Genomic DNA, 23,908 nt, shown 5'->3' on the forward strand with positions numbered 1-23,908 from the left:
AATTGGATGCTAGAGTTGCAGAAGGGGAATTGACGGAGAAGAGTCAATCAGCGATATCGTCTTACGATCTATTAACTACCAAGTGCTCTTATCTAGGACGGCACATAGCGTCAAAGTATTACAGCTAGCAGTCCCTTGACGTTCCGGGATCGCTGCGATAGCTGGATTGGGACACCCCGCTATGCGCCTGGAACAGGGCTGTGAGTTCATTGTGGCGGGGTCGACGGAAGCTTGGAGCTTCCCGCTAGTTGGGGGGGAGCTTGTAATATGTAGTAATAGCTCCTGTGTGGTAGGCGGTAGGCGTACTGTAAGTAAGAGAGATAGTGGCTATTGATCTCTAATAGGTACTAAAAGACGAAATAGGTAAACATCAAACACATCCATTGTGGTGGTTGTGCTGGAGACTCAGACCTGAGCCAGCCGAGGTAGCCCCAGATCATGAGATTTGATGAGACACTGTCAAAATGCAGCCCACTTTGCTGTGCTGTGTCCACCAGCCACCCGCACATATGTTACGAGTTGACAGACGCACATGCTAAGCCACACTCTGGCCCTGTTGGACGCCACACCGCTGGACCAGACCAGACGTACAGCAAAGATCGGCCTAGCCTAGGGGAAACTGTTTAGAACCCCCCAAACCCCAAAGAGCATTGGATGCAAAGCAAACCAAAGCCAAACCTCCCTCTGCCGTGTGCGCTTGCTTACCTTTGCATCTCCACCGTGCAGCGACCGCACTGTACCTGTCCTGTCCACTACTTGTACCTTATTGACTCGCTTCAGATTTCCTCGCCAGCTGCTGCTTACCCGCGCAGGGCTGAACTGAACCTCTCCATCGACTTCCTCTTGGGTGCGGCTGCTGGGGACGTTTGTCTGTTTGCAAGTTGTTTGTCTTGCCACGGGAAAGCGAGCCTTGCCCAAGCGTTTGCCGCAGCCTTTCGTACACGGCGTCTGCGAGCTGTCTTGTCTTCCAACGAGCCTGTCTTGTTTTATTTTTTTTTCTCTTCTCTTTCCAACTCTCGGTGCGCACTGGCAAAGACGAGCTTTCTTTCCTTCGATTTCGTATCCCGGCCAACCCAGAAGCCCTTCCACGTCGACCAAGCCGATTCATCCTCCCAATTCCGCCTGCATCGTCGACTTCTCGCTCTCTTCCCTGTCTCTCTTCGTCTGACAGCCGCGGGTTTTCAGCCTCGTCTTGAAACACCCCATTCCACCCCCGCCGTTCCGAGTCGCATAGCGAAGCCGATAGTCATATACCTGTTTGATTCAAGGAGGCTTGCTCGAGATGCCTTGTGAGTCCTTTCTCCATCTCTGCATAGCCGGCTCTGAGCTCGGCGAAGCAAATGTGTCGTCTGCGCGTGACTCTTGTTGCGCTACATTGTCATGGGCCATGGGTCTTGGTCCGGCCACTCTTCGGGTCGTCGCCATGGGCCTCTGTGGGGTGCTATAGCAGCAGATGATGCCTATCTTACTATTCGATGCTGCTTGCCGCCCAATTGGCAAGTTGGTGGCCTTTTTCAAGAGCAGTGCTTCAACGCCTCCTTCGGGACGTTGTTGCATTGGGAGCCTCATGTCCATGCCCATGCATTTTCGCTACTGATAAACATGTGGCATAATCACACAAGCTAATTCGTGCCATAGTCCTTGTGGAGGATTCCTGGATCAATGCCCAGGCTAAGTACGCTTGCTTTCTCCATACGAGCCCGAACAACTTGAAAGTATGCTAACTGCCCGCTGATCAGCACCTATGACATTACCGAGCTCGAAGATTGCGCCATTGCCGTCGATGCTTCTTATTACCTGAGTCTTCTCCTGGACAACCAACCTTCCCACGAGCCCCTGCTCACTGCGCTCGGCGGGTTGACCGGCTTTCAGAGCAATATTCGGCAAAATCTAGATCTTTGGGACAAGCATCGAATTATCCCCTTCTTCATCTTCGACGGCCAATCCATCATTGGACAGGATGAAATTGCTCTCAAGCGGGGCAGAGCTGCGAACCAGAAGACGGATGAAGCATGGGATTTGTACTCTCAGACCGAGGCCGAGCAAGCTGTCACTGCGTTTGGAGCTAACCCAGGTATGTCCATCCTACCCCAGAGAAGATTCTCATGTTTGTCTGTACCAGGGATAGCAGAGATAGATTTGCTAATCACACTGCGAAAAGGTGCCTATCAGCTTCAGAATCTTTACCCTCTTTTACAAGCCATCTTGAAAGAGAGGGGGCTGCACTTTTTGGTGCCTCCTTTCAACGCTTGTGGTCAGGTTCGCTTCCCCTCGTCCCCTTTGTATCTCATGACCATGTCTGACGATAAGAAAGCTGGCCTACTTTGAGATGATCGACACAGACCAATGTGCTGGTGTCATGGGCCCCCAAGAACTGCTCCTCTACCCTGTTCAGGACTCTGTCATTCGAAACGTGGACTGGGACGCTGGAACAGTGACCGCCATCTCAAAGAAGAGGGTCATGCGTACCCTCGGAGTTGGCGAACCCATGTTTGTCGACGCCATGCTCATGACGGGAACCTCATTCCTCCCTCCGTTTCCCCCATTGCAAGACACAGCCATGTATCCGAATCCGTACACCATTATGGATGCTGTCAACATCCTGCGGACTTCAGAAAAGACTGTGGCTAATGCCTGCGCATCGTTCAACGATATTTTGCAGGCTCATGATCCCAACTGGTTGGACAAGTACCGCAAAGCCAGAATGGCGGCCCAACATTTCATCTACATTTCCGAGAGTGGCGAAATTAAAGTCAACGATTTTGAGCGGCTCACTAAAGACAGCCACGAATATCTTGGCCTTCGGATGCCCCCAGAATTGCTTCACTATCTCAATACTGGACTGATTGGGCCTCGTATCCTGAACGCTATAGCACACGGACAGATTATCATTCTGCCAACTTTGGACGGTACTGCTTCGGAGGAATACAAGCAACTTGTTACCAATCAAATCCTCCCAATCAAAGAACAGGCGCTCAGTCTCGTTATACCCCGAGTCCACCGAGCAATCGCGCACAAGGACATCACCCTGAAGGTTTGGTTCGACCCGAAGTACAAGCACACTATGAATCACAACTCTATGCGACCGCTACCTTCGACGTTGGTGGACACCTGGGACGTTAAAGAGCAAGACCTCCGTCGTTTCTTCCCTGCAGACTTTGCTGGTCCGGTGTATCTGGAAGTGCTTGCACTCGCGAACCAGGACTTCGTTGACAAGACTTTTCCCAAGGAAAAACTTATCAAAGGCATCGACAGCACTAACATGGTGGCATCCGTCGTCATCTGGCGCTTCCTCCATCTCAGGGGATACGTTGATGATTCGCACAAGCTGACCAAGTGGGGAAATGCTTTGGCGACCACTCTTATTGCTATCAGAGACACTATGGAGGATAGAGTGCCTTTTGTGGAAGAGGCTGCTCTGTTGGCGTTTGAACTGTTGCGATTCGGACTGCTGAGCGGCAAGTACCGCGAAGGTGCGCCCGGCATGCCTCGAAAAGGAACAAACGAGGACAAATCATGTGTCATCCTCATTAGCCAATGTGCCTCACTGCTTAAGCTGCGGCATCAAGCGTTTGGTTACACCGGAGCATTGAACAAGAGTCTATTGGGATTCCGGGCACTGTCCACGACGGTACGCGAGGCCGACCGTGACTTGATTGAAGCGATTGTTGCATCCATGTTCTTGTATGGACAGTGTAACAGGGATAGGACTGATCAGCTAGAAATCAGTCAAAAGTACGAGTGATCCTCCCTCTTAGGATTTCGTTCCTAGTAGCTGACATTAGACAGGTTACCCTTCTGGCAAGAACCAGATATCGGACTTGGTATCGCGGCTCTGACCTTCTTTGACGATGAGGAAGCCGGATCCGACAAGGAGGCACGAGCCGCTCGGCTGGAAGCATTCCAGCAGACTTTTATCCCCCTAGCGGAGGCATTCCCGGAAGATTTGCGAACTGCCATTGACTTTGTCAGTGCCCTCAACCAGGGCGTGCAGACGCTAAACGATGCCTCTCTCCCAGCAAATGAGAAGTCTGCCTGGTCAAAAGCTCAAGACTACATCAACGCCCGGCCATTTTAATACGACAGATACGTTAGATGCTTAATATCACAGAAGCAGCCAACAAATTTAGCAAGAAAAAAATTATTAAAAAAGGGAGTCCGCACTATTATGGATAGCTTCTTTAGATACCACCCTGCACTGCGTTAACATTTCCATGGCATTCCACAAACAGTTACACCATAGAGTTAAAGGTATTCTCTGGAGGACTCGGTGGGACAGGGGACCGATTAATGCATTTTGACTCTCGCAGTTCACTCAGGTCTCGATTTGGGGGGGTTTGTGTAAAAGAATTTTTGGGGAGGGCCGGCAATCAAAAGTTATTTTACTCATGGTCGATTGATATGGTATGTTCTATGTGGGTTGGAGCAGAGGGAAAAGACGCAGCTGTCGGGGGGAATTGGAACGTCTCCAGCAGGCGAAGGCCTTGGGAAACGAGGATGTGCAAACAGGCTTAAATAGCAAGTTGAAGGTGTTTGCGTGTTCAGGTGGCTTCTCGTGGTATCTATGTGACCCAGAGGTGTGTTTATAAGAAAGGGGGAGAGGATCCGATAAATCGATTTTCTCAGGGGCGGAAATGTGCCATGTTGAATTGCGTCTTTTGACAGCCCTGGACATTTGACTTGAGGTAAAGCTGCCCCCGGACTCTGGTCCCAAGATGACGGAAGTGTCGGTTTCCTGCAGCGTTTTGGCAGCGGGGATTGAGCAATGGGGTGGATTTGTTAACGGGGTGTGCCACGGATGTTTCAGCTTTGGTCTTCCGAGAAGGACCCTGGATGAGATGAGATCTGGATTTCAAGGCTGGGCCAGCCAAAGAGGGTTGACGTGAGTTTGATAGAAGGTGGAAGGAGTGAGCTCATTGGCCAAAGGGGGTGATGAGATGGGGAGAATTGTATGTTGAATATGTAAATGTAAAATACACCAAAGATGGCATCTTAATAGCGGAGCCTTTGCTCACAAGAACCATTTAATATGAGGACGGTAACATTGAGTATTTTATATATGCTCACGAGTAATCTTGATATGAATAGACGAATTAATGGAATGAATTTTATAGAGAAAGGTAAAAGTTGTATATATTAAATAAAAAGTTTGACTCGAATTATTCCCCTTCTTTTCATCATTTTCTACTTGGTGAATTTCATAATCTCTTTCCCAACATGAAGTCCTCTCTTATGACACCGTAATAGCAATGGGGCCGGCAACGGTAATGTCGTCGGTGAGAGCACCCGTCAGAGGACCGGCGCTGGAGAGCGACAGGTAGGTGATGCCGGCAACTCCCTCGGGGATCTTGCAGCCATCGGTCTGAGAAAAGGGAGTAAACATGGTGCCGCCGGGAGTGACACCACCAGACGTAAAGGCACAGAACTTGGCGCCGCTAGCAGCGTCAGACTGAAGCTTCAAGACAGAGTTGGTAGTAGTGGGGTCGCTGGGGTTGGACAGCTTGAGAGTAGGGAAGGCAGTGAGCTTGAGGTTGGAGCCCTCGGGGCAGGACTGGATGAAGGGAGCGGCGAGAGAAAAGACAGCCTTGGGGCCAAGAGGCGCATCAAAGGCCTGAGGAACAGCCGTCTGGCCGCCAAAGACGCGGATGGAGCTCTGGTGGCGGGCCTCAATGGTGAGGATGGAGCCGGCAACACCAAGGATGGCGGGAGATGCCAGCAGGGGAGCGGCACCGAGGTAGGCTGAGATGCCGACGTTCTCGAGAATGGCTGCAGTCTGGACCATGGCTGCGGCACTGGTGAAGCCAAAGTTGTAAGTGCAACGCTGGACAGGCTGGATACCGTTCTGTGCGAGCGAAGACTGGAGGATGATGACGTGCTCGGACTCGGTGAAGCCAATGCCCTGGAGGTCCTTGATCTGCGCATCGCTGAGGCCGAGAGCAGTAAAGTCGGACGCGGGGAATTTGGCAAAGCCTTCGCGATAGAAGGATTCTTCGAGGTTCTCAAGAGTCAGAGCACTGAGAGGGAGTGTGTTAGTCAACTTATAAGATTTAACCACATCGCCAAGTATAAGAGGAGCTTACAATTGAAGAATATCAAAGTCATTGAGACCCAGGGCTTGGGCGGCAGCATTCTGCCTCTTGGCGACGGTGTGATACTCCAGTTGCCGCTCAGTCAACTTGGGCATTGAGGGGAGTGCGGCAGCAGTAGCAGCCAGGAAGGAAATGACAGCAGCTTTGAAGGAAGGCATCTTGAATATTTTCTTTTGCTCGTCTCTTTCAGTGATTTCTTTCGTTTGATTTCGTCAGGTGTTTAATCAAAGTGGTCCAGCCGGGCGGTTATGCGTCAAAAAATGAAATTGGACAAGCCAAATATAGAAAAGATGCGAATGAATGGAAAGTGGTATAGTTAAGGATCGAGTCAAAGTGAATAGAATAGAATAAACGAAGGGTATACCAGCAAAAGCAGGCCAGCGGCTTTTTGACAACCCACGGATAAAAGAAAGTGAAGGAGAGACGGATCGGAGCGAAACGATGGAGACCAAGAGAGGAAAGAAAACAAGTATCCAAAGAGCGCGTCGACAATCTTATATTCCAGAGCCAGCTGGGTGAATGAGGTTTGGTGGTCAGCTAAGGGACTGCCTAGTCGGTATAAGTCGTGATAATAAACCCCAAGGGGCCACCGCAACGTGGGACAAACAGCCATGGCGGCTCCATGAGGATCCGTTTCCTCGCTTCAGTCTGTCCAGAAACCCCAAATGGACGGATCCGAGCCTCAAGCGCTGCACCTTTGGACACCCCTGGACACCCAGGTCGCAGAAAAAACGGCCGGAAGCTGCCAGATGCGAAGCTCGTCCCAGCTTCCCCCAGCTTATCCGGGCAGGGTCCCAGCTCTTTTAGCTCGACCCCGTCCGTAGTCCGAAACGAATCTGATACACGCGCAAAAGCAGCGCCCCGGAGCCAATCTCTTCCGCCTGGAGGGGGGCCATTGCAGCCAGGACGTTTTAACTTTAATTATTTCTTCTTTTGCTGCCCTGCGAGCTAAAAGAGACGGGTTGCATCTGGTCCTTGTTAGCGCATGCGTCATGACCACGGGAGGGATGCTCATGTCGCACGATGGAGAAGCGCCTACTCGTGCTGGAGGCCGTGCGCGCGTCTTTGCTATCGTGAGTTGATGCTAGTCAAGCACTCCGTGTACGGTAAGATGTGTAGCAATTGAGATTAATGTGTCTGTGGTTTGCATTTGCAGAAGCTCTGATGATGATTTAGTCAAGTTGAGGAGGAGTAGTACCTCAGTAGTAGAGTAGTATAACACGTGCTTCCAATTGAAGCAAGGGAAGGTACGGGAAACGGAGCATCTCTTCGGAATTATTCGCAGTTGATCAGATAAGACTTACATCCATTAATTTTGCGATTAATCAAATCACCACCTTCTAGTACCTTACATACCCAGTATCAAGGTGAAGCATGGGTCTGTAATCAAATACTTCCAGACTCGCCTGTAGCAGCAGCATGACTAGGTCACCCAGCAGGAGACCCCCTGCTTCTGTCTCACGGAGACTCAGATAGCCTTCACGACACTAACCGTTTCCTCCCATTAGAGCAAGTTACCCAAGAAAATGTTTCAACTGTCTCGGAAACCCCCCAAGCCGGACAATCCTTCAACACCCGTCACAGGTGACACGTGCGTCCGTCACACATCAATTCTTTACTTATCAGACGGAGAAATCAATGCCTGCTTGAGCCGCCAATCGGGTGGCAGACAAGCTTTGCTGTTCTAAGAGGGCTGGAGATTCGAGCCATATCCATGTCAGAAGCCAAGATTACAATGAATGCAGATTCAAATACATAAGAGAACAGTTACCTACTCGTATGTAGTAGCCCAACCCGGTGATTCAGCATCCCGGCGAGCGACAGTGGTATAATTTGTCATGGCGAGGTGCAAAGCATCCACCTTGTATCTCTATCCTTGCTATCAAACCCTCCTTCAGTATTAGCTAATATCGAAATCTTCCCCCAGAACCTAAGAGAAGTTTAACATGTTGCTCTTCATATGTTGTGTACCATTGATGTATGAGAATCGGTATGTTGAATGTATCTATCCAACTTAAGGGCCAGACACATGTACTCACTCCCTTTATCTGTCCAGCACTTCTAGTATCTACTTCTAACTACCTTCTTTCAGTATTGGGCATCAAGTAGCTAACGAGTACCTAGTATAGTCTTAATAGATGGCTTTCTATACATCATGTACCGTGGGTGTAAGTTTGGCACATGGGATGCTGAATACTAGATATTGCAAGAAATAAGGTTCGTCCTCGATCGAACCCATATATTGCGCCAAAAGCCAGAACAACAGAGTTTTCAAGATAACACATCAGACTTTTCAAGCCCAGGATATAAAGTTAGGCATGAACCCCAAATCCTAATCTTCGATCCAGCAGGCACCGGCACAAAGAAGACTCTTCAAGGTTCAAGGCCATCTCATCTTCCTCAGACTGCTGTATAAATCCAACTTCCAGCCCCTTCTAGCACGCTTTTTGGAGTCTACCCCTTTTATTCCTCTTCTGAGCGCAACGAAGAAAATCGATACACGACAGAATGAGACTACGCAGCTGGAGACCCCCATGGGATTATCTCCCCGCAGAGATTCGCATCATGATCCTAGAAAAACTCGCAAGCCAGAAATATCCCGGCTGGGCTTCACTTGCGTCTGTGTGCAGAGAATGGCAGTGCGTTCTAGAAAAGCTCAATTTCCACAAGATATCACTGCAAGTGTCTTGTCTCGACGATTTCGCCCTCCTTTCGCCACAAACGAGAAAGCTTGTCCATCACATCTATTTCCGTGTAGAGTTACCACGATACTCGTACAGATGTTGCTGCAAACACCGCTCGCGTCTAACCGACGTCAGCCCTATCGTCACCGATGCGATATCGAAACTGTTCTCTATCCTGAGTAGTTGGGAGCCAGCGGGTAACTTGGCACTGGAGCTCAATGCATATTCTCCCAGCGACTGCGAACATTGGTTCAAGAACATTCATTTGTCCTCAGACAACGTTGATCATGAAGGGGACGCAACACCAACAGCTGGGACCGGAACTCTGGGTTCTGACCCGCAACATGGCTGGTTTGACGGCCAACCATTCCAACCCCCTCAGAGACACGCAATTCAACGACTCTTTAAGCCTATCAATCTAAAATTACGAGTATCATCGCCTAAAGTTGAAGCAGTCACCCGCCTCATTATCCGTCGACAACTCCGGCGTTGCATTGACGTAAAGTCATTCGCCTGTATGTTCCGCAAACTTAATCATCTAGAGCAAATATCTTATGAGCCATGGAAGCCATGGGACGGTTGGCGAATTTCCGAAAATCAAGGTATGCACTCACCGCTGTAACAGCAATTGCAAAGTTTCATCATCTTGGCCATACCGCTAATGGTGAGCGACAGCTTACGCTTTTGGAATGAGATGCCTTCCAGATACCGTCAACACCTTGGTAATATTTGAGGATTCCTATAGATTCTATAATCGCTTTCCTCCCAGGTGGCCGTCCTGGCTCCAATCCTTCCTCCAATCAACTGATCCTGGTGAAGAAATTGACGCGGGTTTCGTATCCAAAAGTCTCCAATTACAACACCTCTCCATCTCCTTCATGGTCAACGCCGAAGCTTTTTTTCAGAAATGTCAATCGGATTGGACCTGGCCGCGTTTGCAATCTCTGGCGCTTACATCAAAGCTCCTACGGCACGAAGCAGAGCACCGGGACCCAATTACGAATTTGCTGCTCCGAGCTGGGGTTCTTGCGCAGCAGATGCCCATGATACACACGTTTGTCCTTTGGAACTGCGAAAAGGCACACGCCTGTGCATTTATATACCGCGTAGAAAGAGGCACTGCCTCGATCACTTGGCGTGGAACGTGGAAGCTCAAGTTGCGATCTCGTGTGGTAAAGGCATGGCAAGTCGTTGCCTCAAAGCGGCGTATGCACCGTTCTGAACTTCAAGTAAAGCAGGATGATATCAAAGCGGCGATAAATTGCCCCGGCGACGCAATTTATCATCTTAAACTTCCCTGCCAAGTCATTGAGCCTGCGTCTCTTTGGCAGATCAGGAGGGAAGGACACACCATATGGTGGTAGTTGAATATACCCTCGTCGTCATCAACATCAGCAGCAGCAGTAGCAGTAGCGGTAATCTGCCTCACCATAGAGTATCTCTACTCCCCTCTGGACTCTCCTCTAGAAGCTGTTGCCATTGCTACTTGCTTCAATATCCGCTATTATTGCTGCTTTCATCTAGTATCTGTCGTCAAGTTGGAGACCTATAACGGAATGAAACAGACATCCCCCCATATAGGCATCATATAGAGTAGAATACATTGAATCAACTTCTTACTCGATTCGGCAAGGAAAAAAGACTATTCTTTCGTCTGCCTTGTCATCAATGCTGCGTCACGTTGCCAAGTCCAGAGGGAAGCATACAGCTCAACGTAGTACTAGGTAATAATATATTACATCGCAACTTAGTAATGCTCATTTCTTCATCTCATGCTTTCCACTCGCGACACATATCAATCATATCTCATTCTGCTCCACCTCCTACTCAATGCGCTTCCATTACATCAATGCCTTTTTTCTTTTTTGCCATTACATGAGATGCATCGCCTTTGTAACCATTAAGTGGCTGCCGCATAAGTGTTCCTCACTGGTTCACTTTTACCGTGTGCCAGATAATAAATAAGTATATACCACACATCACTGCTATAGCAAGTATCTCCTCAGCAGCGGCGAGACATCTCCAGCTATCAATCTGCCAATCGCATCGCCACCTCCACTCCCCTTTTCAGCTTCGTCCAATTTACAACGCGTAGGGGTTGAGGGACCGGATGGTTAGGCAACTATTTGATTCCATCATGTTAGCAAAACTGATACTCTACAGGTTTCTATGTTGAAAGGAAACTTACGGTGGGCTCTTGGTCAGGTCCGTCTTCAGGATGATTGGCACCCGGGTCATCTCAGTCACATCCTGGATGTAATCTCCACCCTCTTCGCGTAGAGAAAACAGTTTGAGATACTTCTCCTTGTTCGTCAGTCGAGTCTCAACAGCCTCTGCGACAGGAACCTTGGAGTCGGATCGAGTGCGGTGCAGAGTTCCGGCGTTGGATGCAGATCGTGCCGGTGATCCTGGCACGCTCTGCGTAGGTCGCTCAGCCAGCGACGCTCCTGCCATGGCTTCAGTCACATCTGAAGTATCGTCCTCGTCATCATCAAACAGGGCATCAACGTCATCCGTAGAGATTGTGCCGGTGACGGTCTGCTTACGAGCAGCCTCCTCGCGCTCCTTCTTCACGCGCTCTGCTTCTTCCGCCTGTCGAGCAGCGGCCAGAGCGTTTGACATTCTCATGGAGGCCGCAGCCTTGGGCCGTTCATCCTCGGGCACGTATGCAGAGCTGGGGACGCCCTTCTCCCAGTAGAGTTCCAGAACACGCTTTTCTTTTCTGAACTCTGCCTTCTTAAGGGGCAGCTGATCGCAGTGCACGCGCTTCTCGAAGCCCCACTCGGGAATCAGCACGTCGAAAGCCGATTCGTACACGCAGAGGACGATGCCCTCTGCAATGAGATCGCCGTTGACTTCCTGTCGCTTCTTATCCATGGTGCGGCATGACTCAATGTGAACGCTCTGCTCTTGTGCGTTCTGTGCCGAATCCTTCTTAGTGTTGCAAGCTTCAACAGTCTTGACAAGGTTCTCCATATCGTCAGAAAACTCAATCTTACCCTCAGAAAGGACCGCCTCCAGCTGTCGATGGACGATAAGGTCGGCATAGCGACGAGTAGGGTTGGTAAAGTGGGTGTAGAGTGGCAGATTGAGGGTGTAGTGAGGCCACACGATCTTGGCAGTCTTGCCAGCAATGAAATACTTGGCACGCTGCATCGACTTGAGAAGAACTGTCTCCATGCCCTTGCGCAGATCCGCATCGTCAACCTTGAAGAGGCTGTTCTGGAGTGCCCCGCTTCCAGAGGCGTCGATGTCGTATCCCAGAGCTGTCATGCGCTCGACAAACGTCTGCAGACGTCGTGGGTTGGGGGCGGCCTGGCGACGCAGCAGAGCCTTGTCGGGCAAGCCCTCAGCCAGGCGCTGGGCCACATAACTGTTTGCCTTGTGCATGAGCTCTTCGACAAGCTCCAGAGCCTCGGTAGAGTCAAAGATGTTGTGTTGCACTTGAGGGTTCTCATCGTCGAGTTGCTGCAATAATCGGAGAGGGGCGATGGGCTCGCTACCGGCACCCAAGCGGGCTTCTCGGAACTTTTGAGCTACAGCGTGCAAAATCTGAATGGTGTTGATCGGAACGGCAGCGTTGTCGAATGTAGAAGCGTCAGTCAGGGCCTTGTCAATATCACTCAGCGACACCTTGCCGGTAGATTTGATGATACTCTTGCCGACCCAGGCATCACCTTCAGCAACGGCGCCGTTGACGGGGTTTACGGTGAATACAACACTGAAGGCAAGACGTTCCTCGCCTGGTACTAGAGAGCAAAGCTCTCCAGACAGCTTAGGGGGCAGCATTGCGCAGAAACGGTTGATGAGATGGACTGCGGTACCACGCTTCTTGGCCTCTCGGTCCACGAGAGAGTTGGGCTTGACAAAGTGTGTGACATCAGGAACGTGGATACCAATATCAATCTTGCCATCGGGGCGAGAAGTGACGTGCACCGCATTTCCGAGCTCAGCGGTACCGTTGAAATCAATGGTAAAGACCTTTTCATCTCTGTAGTCGCGGCGCGAGGCAATGGCTGCTTCATCCTCTTGAGCGAGCGACCAATCCTGGAGGCCGACGCTGCGCAAAACAGCATCAGAGAACTCATCGGATGAGAAGTTGTTGTCGCGAAGCAGTGCATCGGTCTCCACCTTAAGGTCACCCATACGACCCAGCTGCTCTACAAGTGTGCCAAAGGGATGAAGAGACGTAATGGGCCATCTCTTGATGCATGCAACAAAAATGCGATCAGCATATTCCTGGTGTTTCTCAACAAAGTCTCGAGGAGCCTGCTCTGTGGGGATGGCAATCAGGGGGACACGCTTGTCAGTAGGCTTGAACCAAACAATCTTGGGCTTGTCCTGCTGGCGGCCATCGTTCCCACGAGAGTTGCCACCTTCTCGAGCCGCTCTCTCGGCTTCCTGCTTCTCCTTGGTAGCCTGGCTGCTGGGTCGAAGAAGGCCCAAAGTACCCGAGAACATCTGGCCGGCAACACGCTCAATGACGGCAACGACATGACCGGCGTACAGTGGCTTTTGTTCATCATTGATCTCTTCCTCTTCAACAAGGAGAAGGCTCTGTCCCTCGACTTCGACGTCATCATTTTTCTTTTGAGTGGGTCGCTGTCGAAGACTGCCACGACGGCGGATTGCTCCGTCAGGGGGGTTGCTATCATCATTTTGTCCAGAAGCTTGGCTGCCCTGGTTGGTGGAGCCGGAGCGGGTATCAGTAATGTCTTTGCGCTTCTTCTTCTCTTCCTTCTCTCGCTTTTGGCCCCAAACTTCGTCGACATCCAAGAGCTCGATAGCAACCAAGTCACCCTCAAGGGCACGGTTGCGATCCTTGCTACCACAGATGAAAATGTCGGCATCTAGGAGGCCATCCAGCGTAGTGACGTAAGCATCACTCCGATTCTTTTTGTTGACTCGGAGAATACCAGAAACAAGCTGGCCATCTCCAAGCAAGGCGGGAAGGGTAGCTTGAGGCAGATAGGGGGTAAAGAGAGTCTTTCGCTGTTGCTGCTGTTGCTGACCAGCAAGCTGTCCGGCGTGCTGAGAGCCCTGAAGACCCTGGAATTGCTGTGTGTTCATCTGGGCAGCTTGCAAAGCCTGAAGCTGGCTGATCTGCATGGGGTTGAGCTGTTGGCCATACATTTGAGGCATCATCATCTGACCAGCAAGCGGAAGGACCGGAGCTTGGCCGGGATTGAACTGAAAGCCTCCCATAGCTGAGATGGACTGGTTGACTGAGCCGCGGGGTCGGTGGCCGGGCTGGAACCCCTGGTTTTGGGCAGCGTTGGCAGGTTGATCCTGGCTTTGGCCTTGGTTGCGCCAGTTGCCCTCATAGTTTCGGGATCCCGTACGGGCGTGGCCGGGGCCACGGCGCTGGAATTCACCGCCACTATCAGTGCCAGTGTTGAAGGAGCTGCTGCGCAGACCGCCGCGTCCGTTGACGGCCATGCTCTGGCTGCGGCCATGTCCGCCGCGGCCTCCACGTGTAGCTCCCTGGGCTGCGGGGACGTCGAGGCTGGACTGAGCGACGGGTTGGTTCTCCTCCTCCGGCTTGTCAGATGCTGGAGCACCGGCAGCGGGGAACTGGAATCCGGATGTAGTTCGCTTCTGCTGTGCGAGCTCAGCAGCCTTCTTGGCATCGGCCAGGGCCAGGGAGTGTCGTCGTTGATGGCCGCCACCGGCACCGCCTCCACGGCCACCTCTGGAACCAGCGTTCTCACGACCGTGGCTCCCTGGTGCCTCGAAGTTTCCAAAAGTAGACCCGGAAGCTCCTGAGGATGGCGCAGGCGGCGGGCCCATGCCCATATTGGGTAGAGCCGACTGATTACGGCGATGTGAGAGTGGCTGGGTCGGGGGACCCAGCGAAACATTTTGTTGTGGGATCTGGTTAGGGAACTGGAAAGCATTGCCCATGGGCTGCAAAGGATTGAATGGAGCGCCGGGGCCGATGGTTTGGCCCGGGGGCATCATGCCCATGTTGACATATTGCTGATGGGTGGCTTGGATCTGCTGCTGCTGTTGTTGCAGGAGCTCAATCTGCTGCTGGATTGCAAGTTGTTCCACTGCGACACGAACACTTTAGCACTCAATTTCCCAGATTCGACGCCTTGGATATTTGCGTTGTGGATGCAGGGGTTGTGGATTGGCAACGCGGTTGCCCCGCGCCTAGAGCTGGCGGGCGACAAGGGCAGCCACAAGAGGGAAAAAAAAGTTGTCCTCAAGGCCAAATAAAGAGAGAAGATGAGAAAAAAAAAATGACGGATGGCTTACTTCCTGGGTTAGCAAACATGCTCATAAGCGGCGTGAGCTCAGACGGGCTCCTGCGGTGCGCAATGTGCAGTCTGCGTCCAGCCGGCCCATGAACGCCGCCAGTGGCATGCTGGGCAGCTTGTTGCTGCGACGGCTGCTGCTGCTGGTCCATGGCGCAGACAAAGGGCAGCGGAAAGGTGCACGTCGGGTGCGGGCTGGTGGTGAGCGATGCTGGAGGAGGGGGTTGGCGATGGAATTGCCGTGGGCGAAAGCTTTGGGGAGTGGTTGTTTTGGTCGGGATCGTGGAAGTTCGGCTCTAAGAGACAGTGGCAGGCCCCCGTGGACAGGACAGATTTTGCCAAAGGAGGGTCGATGCAGTGATTTCAAGCGAGCTCGGCAGAGCCAAGGAGCGTTGGAAAGGAAGGAGTCGGGCTGACGGTGCAATGCAGATGGGAAAATGAGAAGAGAAGGTGAGGATGGATGCGGATGGGAAGTCCAGCTCCTTGCGAGAGGCTGTGAGGGAGGAAGATGGAGAGAGGATGGACGGCTCTCTGCTCTGGGGAGATACAGGTAGAGCTACCGCCGGGGGCGAAAATATGGGGGTGCAGTGACGCTCTTGATTCCCACTCGCTAGCAGCTCTTTGGCGCACGCCACCTCTGGCGAAACAGCTTCAACCGGCCCCCTTGAGAGCACTCGAAGACGCTGTACGGAGTATCAATGGATGCTAGAGACATTCTCAGCACGTGCTGCAAGCATTCCACGGCATCCACTGCAGAACCTAAAGCGATGACACCTTTCAGGGCTGTGCTCAATTAGACATTGGGACGGACAATGCTGGGTGCATTGGCCCTACGTAAGAACGAGTACAGTGCCGTATGTGCACCGGATGATGGACTTGAGGATGGATTCGACAGCGCCGGTGCGGTAGGGAGCAATTAGCGGCGGGAGCGCGGTTCGCGTCTACTATTCAATGCCAATTGCCGTACTACTTGGATCATCATCACTGTTCTATGTCCCTCAAAGCTGTGTCTATTCTGTAGAAAGTAGATTACATGGTAGAGTACCTAGCTACCTAGTATCAATGGATGGTAAGTACATGTATGTCAGGTATTGACAGCTTCAGACCAGATGGATATCGCAGGGATGGGAGTCAGTCCCCTCGCACGGATACGAGACCGCTACCAGGTTGCCAGGTACAGCAGCCATCGGCGTCAACAAGCCGGATGTTGGCCAGGACAGGCACAGGCACATACGAGTCCAGGCTGATATCAAAAACCGGTGCGCTTCCGCCTTCGTTTCGCGCTCATCACAACTCAACCTCGAACCCCTGCTTGGGGCTGCTGGCGCCGCAGCCGTAGCGCTTCTGTCCCGCTATTCTAACCCATCACGTCGTCACACGACACCGCGGAAAACCTGCGATATCATGATCAACGGCTGTCCCGAGCCATCTTTGGCTGTTGCATTCTTTGCAGCGCCAGACAGCTCGTCTGCACATGTATCGCATGCTCTAGACTGAGAGAGCAGCATTAGCCGTGCCCCTTTCGCTTCTTTGCAGCTGCTGAGGAGTTACAGGCACAGCTACTATCTGCGCCGTACAAGCATTGGATGGATGGAGCAGCAAGCTCTGATACCCGCCCCTGAAGTCAACTAAACCACTCTTGCCCACCCTCATCAATACGAGCCCCAAATGCTAATGATATCGTGTCCACCCGGTCAGGCCCTACTAGTAACAGCAATAGTACTACCGTATATGAGTCTAGTACGCGTAGAAGAGGCATGAACAAGACTTTCAATTGAACCCATTCACCTGCGGCGTATGGACAATAATAGATGGGGGTCCATATACGGCACAGGCAGAAGCTTCTCACTCATCGTGCTGACAGCCAAGCCATTTGCTGTGCCACAATTCTCTTCAAGATGCCTGTACGTTAGTAATAAATGCTCTGTAGAAGCGATAAATATTATCTCAGCCGAGACAGAGAGTATGGGGTAGCATGGATCAAAAAGCACAGAGTTCAGATACCCTGGCGCCACCATACCAGGGTCAGTTGCATGACCAAATCGAGTGGTTTACAGATAGCCCAGACATGGGCTCTACAGCGCTTTGCACCAACGCACAGAACCATTGGCCATTGAACTTTTTATCAAGAAGCAGCGCGCAACGTGTTAGCAGCTGGGCTCCTTTATTTGTCTTTCTAACATGTACGAAGAGACCAAATCGTGTCTAGCGCGCCCTTGTTCTGTTGCTGGGGCAAAAGGAGCAGGCCGTCTTTTCTCCCACCGGAAACTAAGACAAGCTTCCCCCGTAACAGTTGCAACCTACTTCGCAGGTACCATTTACGCTTTGTCAAAAAAAGATACACCAGGAAAAGGGAGTCGAATAGGACAGGGCCACGTCAGCGGTGACATGAACGGACAACTGTAAGTGCCTGGGTTAAGGAACAAGACAAGAGACAGAGAGAGAGAGATAGTAGGACCCTTTGTCGCCTATGTAAGGGACCTCAGCAGCCAATGCCAGGCACCTGCCCAGTATGATATCACCGAATCTGCGTTGAATGTCTGGAGAAAGCCAGCCGAAGCATCCATGCCTCGCGAATGCGTCCTAGTTAGACGAAATGAGACGAAGCGTCAATCGTAGATCCCGGCCCTTGTTAGCACCTTAGCCCAAAGGCCTCTCTACTAACCTTAGCTCATACGCTTTCTCTGTGCTGTAGGCATGTACTTGGTACACTTTGTCAACGTGTGCCTAGCTTACTGAGACAGGTAGCCTTCGGGGTTTTGTTTTGGCGATTCCGGCGCGTCATCAACTCTGGCTCCAGCCAACCAGGGCAGGCAGTACGTACTTTTGGCCCTTGACGCCTTCTAACTTTCCGAGTAAAAGATACAAGGTTCACTTTTTGATAACAAACATTTCAGTCAGAGTTCACTTCCTTGTATACACTCGTCGGGCGATTTTCACTTTGGCATTTGCCATAATTTCTCCACGGAGAGCGATTGAGCCATTCCTCCCCATTTCCTTCCCTCTTTTATTTATTTCTGTAATCGATATTTCCCCAGCCAGCAATTGCAAATGCCATCGCGATAACGACTGATTATCTCACCACCTGCCTCGAGAACATGACCAATTCTCCCTCTTCGAGGAAGAGCCAATTGCTGTCGAGCCCTGAAGGCGGCCTAATCTCGAGATTTCTCTTAGACGGCCGAAATAATGAGCTGAACCACCAAAATGCTCTGGCCGCCGCTCAGGCAGAGCACCAACGCGTGCGAGAAGCGGCTATCCGAGTGTATGAGCTCCACGAGCTTCGAGAAGAGCATCAACGACTTCTAGAGTTGGAGCGCAAGGAGCAAGAACGATTAAGAGCGGAGGCGGCAATAGTAGAAGAAGAGAGAAGGCTTCGAGAACTCAAGGCCAAGACGGTGCCTAAACTTCCTCCTGAACCAGTGCCAGAACCGCCCAAGAAGGTAGAACCGGTGCCAGTCCAACAGCCGGTTGCTGCGAAGCCTCAAGAACCTATCAAGCAGAACCTTTTCCAGACGAAGCAACAGCCGGCGCCAGCTGCCACCACCCCCCAGGTGAATGGCTTTCTGGGAGCGCAAACTAAACCGGCCACGAGCAATCTTTTTGCATCACCCACCACCGCGCCAAAAGTTGAGAATCGCTTGGAACCAACAAAACTGACGACTCCTGCTGCCCAACCGCCCGCCGCACAGATTCCGATGGCTCGCCCTCCTTTGGCGCAGAAAAATGCCCTAGCAGACCGATATGTCGAAATTCACAAAGAGCTAAAGAAGCTGCGACAGGTGCTGCAGGCCGAAGCAAAGGTGCCTGGGTCTCCTCTGAAGGGCAAGATGGGAACCTATCGAAGAGAAATTCGAGTCTCCATCGGACAGCTTACAGCGGGTAAAGGAGCCAACGCACAACCTGTGAGTCGAGATTTCCCGAGTTCACGAATTCGCCTTGGATACTAACATGAAATACAGATTGCCAAAATCACAATGGCACTCACAGATGCACTCACTGGTAAAGTGCCTAGCGCTCCTATCGAAGTGAGCCGGTTTACCGTGAGACCAAGAGAGCCAGCTGCAGGCGCTGCAAACAACGACGCGACCCTGCCTTCTCTCTTCATCTACCTATTGAACATTTGCGCCAAGGGCATCATCAATCAATTTATCAATGAGTGCAGTGCGAATCCCAAAGCTGCAGATCCAATCGGCGTCTTCACAGCCCATATATTTTCTCAGAAGGAATTTCAATGGCGCGGTGCATCTCTGATTGACATCCTCATGGCCAAGTTCCGAGTCGTGTGCCCGGTCTTGTTCGGCTTGAGAGGAAGCGATAAAACCGAGAGGGGGAGACAGGCCATAGGATGGAAAAAAGATGGTCCTGGGTACATTACAGAGCAGACTCACAACGATAGGATGACTGGTCTGGGTACTGGTTTCGCATCGATTTCCCTTCGCGATTTTAGCAAGACGTCCAAGGAAAATCCATATAAACCAGTCAACTACTGGCAGGCGCTGGCCAGCATTGTCAACTCGCCTCCCAATGAGACTTCAAACACACAATACGTCGTCTTGAGAGCCATGATTGAAGGTCACGAGCAGCGGTTTCTGACTTTTTACGGCAGCGCCGCCATTGCTGCGTTGCGCCTCGCATTGGTCGAGTTCCCCAAGAAAGCGCCAGCGAACGCAGCCGCAGCGCAATCATTACGAGCCATGGTAGAGCTTCTTCGCACTGAAGGACTTGTCTTGAGCTGAAGCATTCGTTCTCATTTTCTTTTATTTTCCTGCTCTTTTCTACTCCTCAACTATAGCCGTCTCTTTTTACACTTTGAGGTTCAAGAGAAGGAGGATATAATGTATTCGGTTGATACATTGAAGCAAAGGCGTTTGGGGGAGGCACATTGGCATGCCGGCGCATGTAATATATAACATATATATGATAGACCCCTGAGGTCCCTTATTTACGCTGCATAGGAGGCACTATTGGGACGTTGGAAATGTCTTTTTTAAGCTATGGGTATTATAGAAGAAACCCATGCGCTTTATTCTCACTCTATCCTGCATCATCTTGCGCCGTAGACGTTGAACCCACGCTGTATACCTAGTAGGCTTGCATGACTGCATCAGCCGATACGTCGGCATAAATCATTCCGCCAAAACTCCGAGACCCAAATATTGATTCGCCCATTAGACCTCTTCCTTTTATCTCCCCATAAAGACCATTCGTAAAACATAGAAAGACAAGAAAAGAAATACTCCTTCTACTACAAGATCAACAGAAGAACCAGCAAAAGAATCAAGACAAAAATCAAGACCGCAATACAACAGCTGCTCAGCCGGTCCTCGTTCTTGCGCATCACATACCCCAGCTTGGCCATGCCAGTCTGTAGCCGGTTACCTACCCTGTCCGCCAAATCGTCCACCACCTCGAGCATCTCGTTCTGCTCTTCCAATTCTCTCCCCATGTCGTCAGCCTGGCGGCGCAAGTTGCCAACCGTGTGAAACACCCCATCGAGATGTCTATCTTGCTCTTGCATCATCTCCACTTGCTGCTGCTGCTCAAACTCCTGGTACGCATCGCCGCCATCGCCCTCGCCTATCTGAAAGGAGCTTGGGTCAGGCAAATCGCTATTGCCGCCTTTGCCACCGGCGATGTTCTTGTTGAGCTCCTCGCGCATGTCCTGGATCTCGGCGCCGACCTCCTGGACAAGGCGCTTCCGGCGCGAGGCTTCATGGTCGGAGACGCCGAACTGGGAGGGATTGGACTCGATGGCTTGGACGGAGGCGACAAGGTCTGCTAGGTCTTCGGCTAGAGAGGAGAGTGCGGATTCGAGTTCGGTGCGGGCGGATATGAGCTCGGGGGAGGTGGAGGTTGAGGCGAGGGAGCGGATGCGAAGGTATGACGCGAAGAGGGGCCGGATAGATGAGATTTGGCTGAGGACATCTCTATAACGGTATCAGGTCAGAAAAGCAATTGGTATATGTGTTTAGAGGAGGCGGCCGTACTGCTGGACCTGGAGGAAGGGGTCCTCCTCGTTCGTTGAGGACATCATCCTGATAGCGGTTCAAGATGCATGAGCTCGAGATTGAGTGCGCCGGACAGGAACAGAGAAACGGGTAAGACGGTGTATATAAAGCTCAAGAGAAAGCAGAAGCGCAAGAAGAAAACTCGCAGTACGGATCGCCTTAATTAACTCCACCTGGTTGCTGGAGGATCATGCAGAGCTCGGGATTTGAAGGATGACGTTGCATCCAATCTTGCGACAGCGAAACAAGGTGTGGCTAAGGTGAGCCGAGGGTAGCGGTACGTACCTTCTCGGTGAGACGCCAGTCGCCCGGCACCAATGAGATGGGCCTGAAAATCTAATGTCTTTTACACCAACCAGGCAACGACCAAATCTAACGCAGCATATCACGACTTTATGACTGTCCGAGAATTGACTGGGGAAAAAGAAAGTGCTTTCTGCCCTGACATTTGCTCGGGCTTCTGCTGGCTAGACGATTTGTCACTCTTTCACAAAAAAACTCGACATCTTTGGTTGAATTGTTTTACGATTCAATTTTCAACACCAACATCTCAACATCAACACGCCCCTTTCGCCATACCAGTGGCAGGAGACATATTATAAAACGGGAGAAGGGACTCTTAGGGAATTCATTATCATCTCAGATTCTACTTACTCTCTATCTTTGTCCAACATCATACAGGGTAAGCCCAGTGTGGTTCACTGAAAGCAATCGCCATGATACCAACTCGGCCGCTGCCATGCAGCGAAGAATTTTCGACGCCAGAGGAGTATATTGAGGCTCTGTTGGAGTTTGCACGGAATACAGATGTTTTCCAGATTCTCTGCGGAGGTGTTCACATTCTCGACTTTTTCACTTCGGATCCGGGCATCTTTCACTCGGCACTGCCAGACGAATGGAAAGGATTTCTATTGTCATATGATATCATGAAGACACTGGATCTCTTTTTAAGAGATGATTTGGACGCTCTCAGCTTTGAACCGGGTCAAGAGCCACCAGAAAGTCTGATTGAGTACGTTAAAGCACTGAGGAGATTCTCTTTAAGGAGAGATTTTACACCACGACAGCAGAAACTGCCGGTTCTACCAAAATCAGTCTCTGTAGGAATGAAGCCTAAGAAAATTCACGAGGTTGTCAATTTCGCAGACTACGTTGACGCCCTTTCGGAGGATATTTCGCAACAGACTGGCAGCGAGATATCCCACTTTGTGGACTTTGGTAGTGGTCAGAATTATCTCGGTCGGGCTCTCGCCTGCGAGCCTTATAACCGCCACGTTGTAGCTGTGGAAGGCAGAGATCACAATGTCACAGCAGCCAAGGTGTACGATCTGACATCCAAGCTGGCGATTCGGCCCAAGATGAAGAGGAATAAAAAGATGTGGAACAAGGCATTGGAAACTCTCAGCCCCGAGGAGCAAAAGAACCAAGATGCAGTGCAGGCAGCTATCAAGCAGGTGGAAGGGACTGAGGAATTTGAGTTCCAGCCAATGAACATTCATGAAGCGGAATATGTGGCTGAAGAAGGGAAAGGCGGTGTTCAATACATCTCGGGGAGACTGGATAGTGGTGACCTCTCAGAGGTTATAGAGGGTATCGAGCACAGAAAGCTCAAGGATGGATCTGAGGAAGACCTCAATCTCATGGCCGTCTCTATCCATTCCTGCGGTAATCTGTCTCACTACGGCATTCGATCTCTCATCATGAATCCCGATATACGAGCTGTTGCGATTGTCGGCTGCTGCTACAACCTCCTGACGGAGAAACTGGGTCCTCCGAGTTACAAACAGCCTTACCTACGACCTAGTCTTCAAGCTCTCAACGGCCGGATTGTGCGCGAATCTGAAAAGAGAGATCCGCAGGGCTTCCCCATGAGCCAGCAGTTCTCGACTTACCAGGGTGACGGTATCCGTCTCAACATCACGGCTCGTATGATGGCCTGCCAGGCGCCCCAGAACTGGACCCGAGTTGAAAGCGAGGGCTTCTTCACCAGACATTTCTTCCGGGCTGTTCTGCAGCGAATATTCCTAGACCGTGGCGTGGTCACCCGCGTGTGGCACGACGACTCTGTCAAAGAAGATCAAAACGAAGAACAAGCAAGCCCCTTCAACATGAGCACGAACCCCGTGGTCATCGGATCGCTCCGCAAAAGCTGCTACGGATCGTTCAAGGCCTACGTGCGGGGGGCCGTGGAGAAGCTGACGACGAGCACGGAGTACAAGCAGTACGCGGGCGTGATGAACGAGAAGATGGCGGACATATCCGATGCCGAAATCGCCAAGTACGAGGCCATGTACGAGCCGCGAAAGAAGGAGCTGTGCGTGATTTGGTCGCTGATGGCCCTGAGCGCGGCGGTGGTGGAATCGCTCATCGTGGCAGACCGGTGGACGTTCCTAAAGGAGCACGACGACGTCGTCAAGCATGCCTGGGTGGAGACGGTGTTTGACTATGGCGAGAGCCCACGGAATCTGGTGGTTGTTGGAGTCAAGAAGGATGGTGTTTAATCAGGGTTCTGGGACGGACCGGGCGGTTCGCTTATGTTTTGCGGCGGAACGGGAGACGGGTCGGCTGTGATGGCATCATGAACTGATGGGGATATATTGAGTGGCGTGTTTGTCTTGGTGTTTGTTAGATTGGGAGAGTTGCATTGCATCTGCCGAGGGAAGCAAGAAATACCCTCTCGGTAGTCTATGCCGCCGGGCGCTTTTGGAATCAGTCGTCGTTAATCTATCGATTCCGAGGCATTAATTACTAGAGAGTTGCAAAGTTCCCCTCCACTGCTGATTATATTTAGTATACTACTCCGTATGATAGGTAATTATTGGCCTCCATCCATACCAGCGGCCGTGGAGGCAGCTGCGCTAGAT

The 23,908-nt window shown here is 51.4% G+C and overlaps 6 protein-coding genes across 6 annotated transcripts; 3 read left to right on the forward strand and 3 right to left on the reverse strand.

Moving 5' to 3' along the window:
• Positions 1–5,162: 5,162 nt before the first annotated feature.
• M431DRAFT_528698 (hypothetical protein) lies at positions 5,163–6,337 on the reverse strand. The gene is made up of 2 exons (XM_024920744.1): positions 6,081–6,337; positions 5,163–6,014 (listed from the first exon to the last, which is right to left on the reverse strand). Exons 1-2 carry the CDS (start codon positions 6,245–6,247, stop codon positions 5,231–5,233), a joined length of 951 nt encoding a protein of 316 aa, XP_024777526.1. The 5' UTR covers positions 6,248–6,337; the 3' UTR covers positions 5,163–5,230.
• Positions 6,338–8,171: 1,834 nt separating this feature from the next.
• M431DRAFT_109701 (hypothetical protein) lies at positions 8,172–10,338 on the forward strand. The gene is made up of 2 exons (XM_024911726.1): positions 8,172–9,375; positions 9,449–10,338. Exons 1-2 carry the CDS (start codon positions 8,598–8,600, stop codon positions 10,135–10,137), a joined length of 1,467 nt encoding a protein of 488 aa, XP_024777527.1. The 5' UTR covers positions 8,172–8,597; the 3' UTR covers positions 10,138–10,338.
• Positions 10,339–10,855: 517 nt separating this feature from the next.
• On the reverse strand, positions 10,856–14,212 carry M431DRAFT_79028 (hypothetical protein; the record flags this gene model as incomplete). The annotated part of the gene is made up of 2 exons (XM_024922771.1): positions 10,856–10,895; positions 10,962–14,212. The coding sequence occupies 2 exons, from the start codon at positions 14,210–14,212 to the stop codon at positions 10,856–10,858; spliced, it is 3,291 nt and encodes a 1,096-aa protein (XP_024777528.1).
• A 3,919-nt stretch (positions 14,213–18,131) lies between these two features.
• M431DRAFT_492093 (hypothetical protein) lies at positions 18,132–19,772 on the forward strand (the record flags this gene model as incomplete). The annotated part of the gene is made up of 2 exons (XM_024916973.1): positions 18,132–18,938; positions 18,996–19,772. 2 exons carry the CDS (start codon positions 18,132–18,134, stop codon positions 19,770–19,772), a joined length of 1,584 nt encoding a protein of 527 aa, XP_024777529.1.
• Positions 19,773–19,997: 225 nt separating this feature from the next.
• M431DRAFT_505417 (hypothetical protein) lies at positions 19,998–21,256 on the reverse strand. The gene is made up of 2 exons (XM_024918636.1): positions 21,024–21,256; positions 19,998–20,963 (listed from the first exon to the last, which is right to left on the reverse strand). The coding sequence occupies exons 1-2, from the start codon at positions 21,068–21,070 to the stop codon at positions 20,282–20,284; spliced, it is 729 nt and encodes a 242-aa protein (XP_024777530.1). The 5' UTR covers positions 21,071–21,256; the 3' UTR covers positions 19,998–20,281.
• Positions 21,257–21,430: 174 nt separating this feature from the next.
• On the forward strand, positions 21,431–23,831 carry M431DRAFT_505418 (hypothetical protein). The gene has a single exon (XM_024918637.1). The coding sequence runs from the start codon at positions 21,761–21,763 to the stop codon at positions 23,543–23,545; it is 1,785 nt and encodes a 594-aa protein (XP_024777531.1). The 5' UTR covers positions 21,431–21,760; the 3' UTR covers positions 23,546–23,831.
• The last annotated feature ends 77 nt before the right edge of the window (positions 23,832–23,908 follow it).

The sequence above is a fragment of the Trichoderma harzianum genome, assembly GCF_003025095.1.
Source record: "Trichoderma harzianum CBS 226.95 unplaced genomic scaffold M431scaffold_3, whole genome shotgun sequence".
Lineage (NCBI taxonomy): Eukaryota > Fungi > Ascomycota > Sordariomycetes > Hypocreales > Hypocreaceae > Trichoderma > Trichoderma harzianum.

Excerpts from the sequence above, each read along its gene's own strand:
- M431DRAFT_505417 (XM_024918636.1), bottom strand. The coding sequence starts at position 21,070 with ATGATGTCCTCAACGAACGAGGAGGACCCCTTCCTCCAGGTCCAGCA. Across the intron at positions 20,964-21,023 it reads CCCTTCCTCCAGGTCCAGCA|AGATGTCCTCAGCCAAATCT; the intron begins GTACGGCCGCCT and ends ATACCGTTATAG.
- M431DRAFT_528698 (XM_024920744.1), bottom strand. The coding sequence starts at position 6,247 with ATGCCTTCCTTCAAAGCTGCTGTCATTTCCTTCCTGGCTGCTACTGCT. Across the intron at positions 6,015-6,080 it reads GACTTTGATATTCTTCAATT|TGCTCTGACTCTTGAGAACC; the intron begins GTAAGCTCCTCT and ends ACTCCCTCTCAG.
- M431DRAFT_505418 (XM_024918637.1), top strand. The coding sequence starts at position 21,761 with ATGATACCAACTCGGCCGCTGCCATGCAGCGAAGAATTTTCGACGCCA.
- M431DRAFT_109701 (XM_024911726.1), top strand. The coding sequence starts at position 8,598 with ATGAGACTACGCAGCTGGAGACCCCCATGGGATTATCTCCCCGCAGAG. Across the intron at positions 9,376-9,448 it reads GCGAATTTCCGAAAATCAAG|CTTACGCTTTTGGAATGAGA; the intron begins GTATGCACTCAC and ends GGTGAGCGACAG.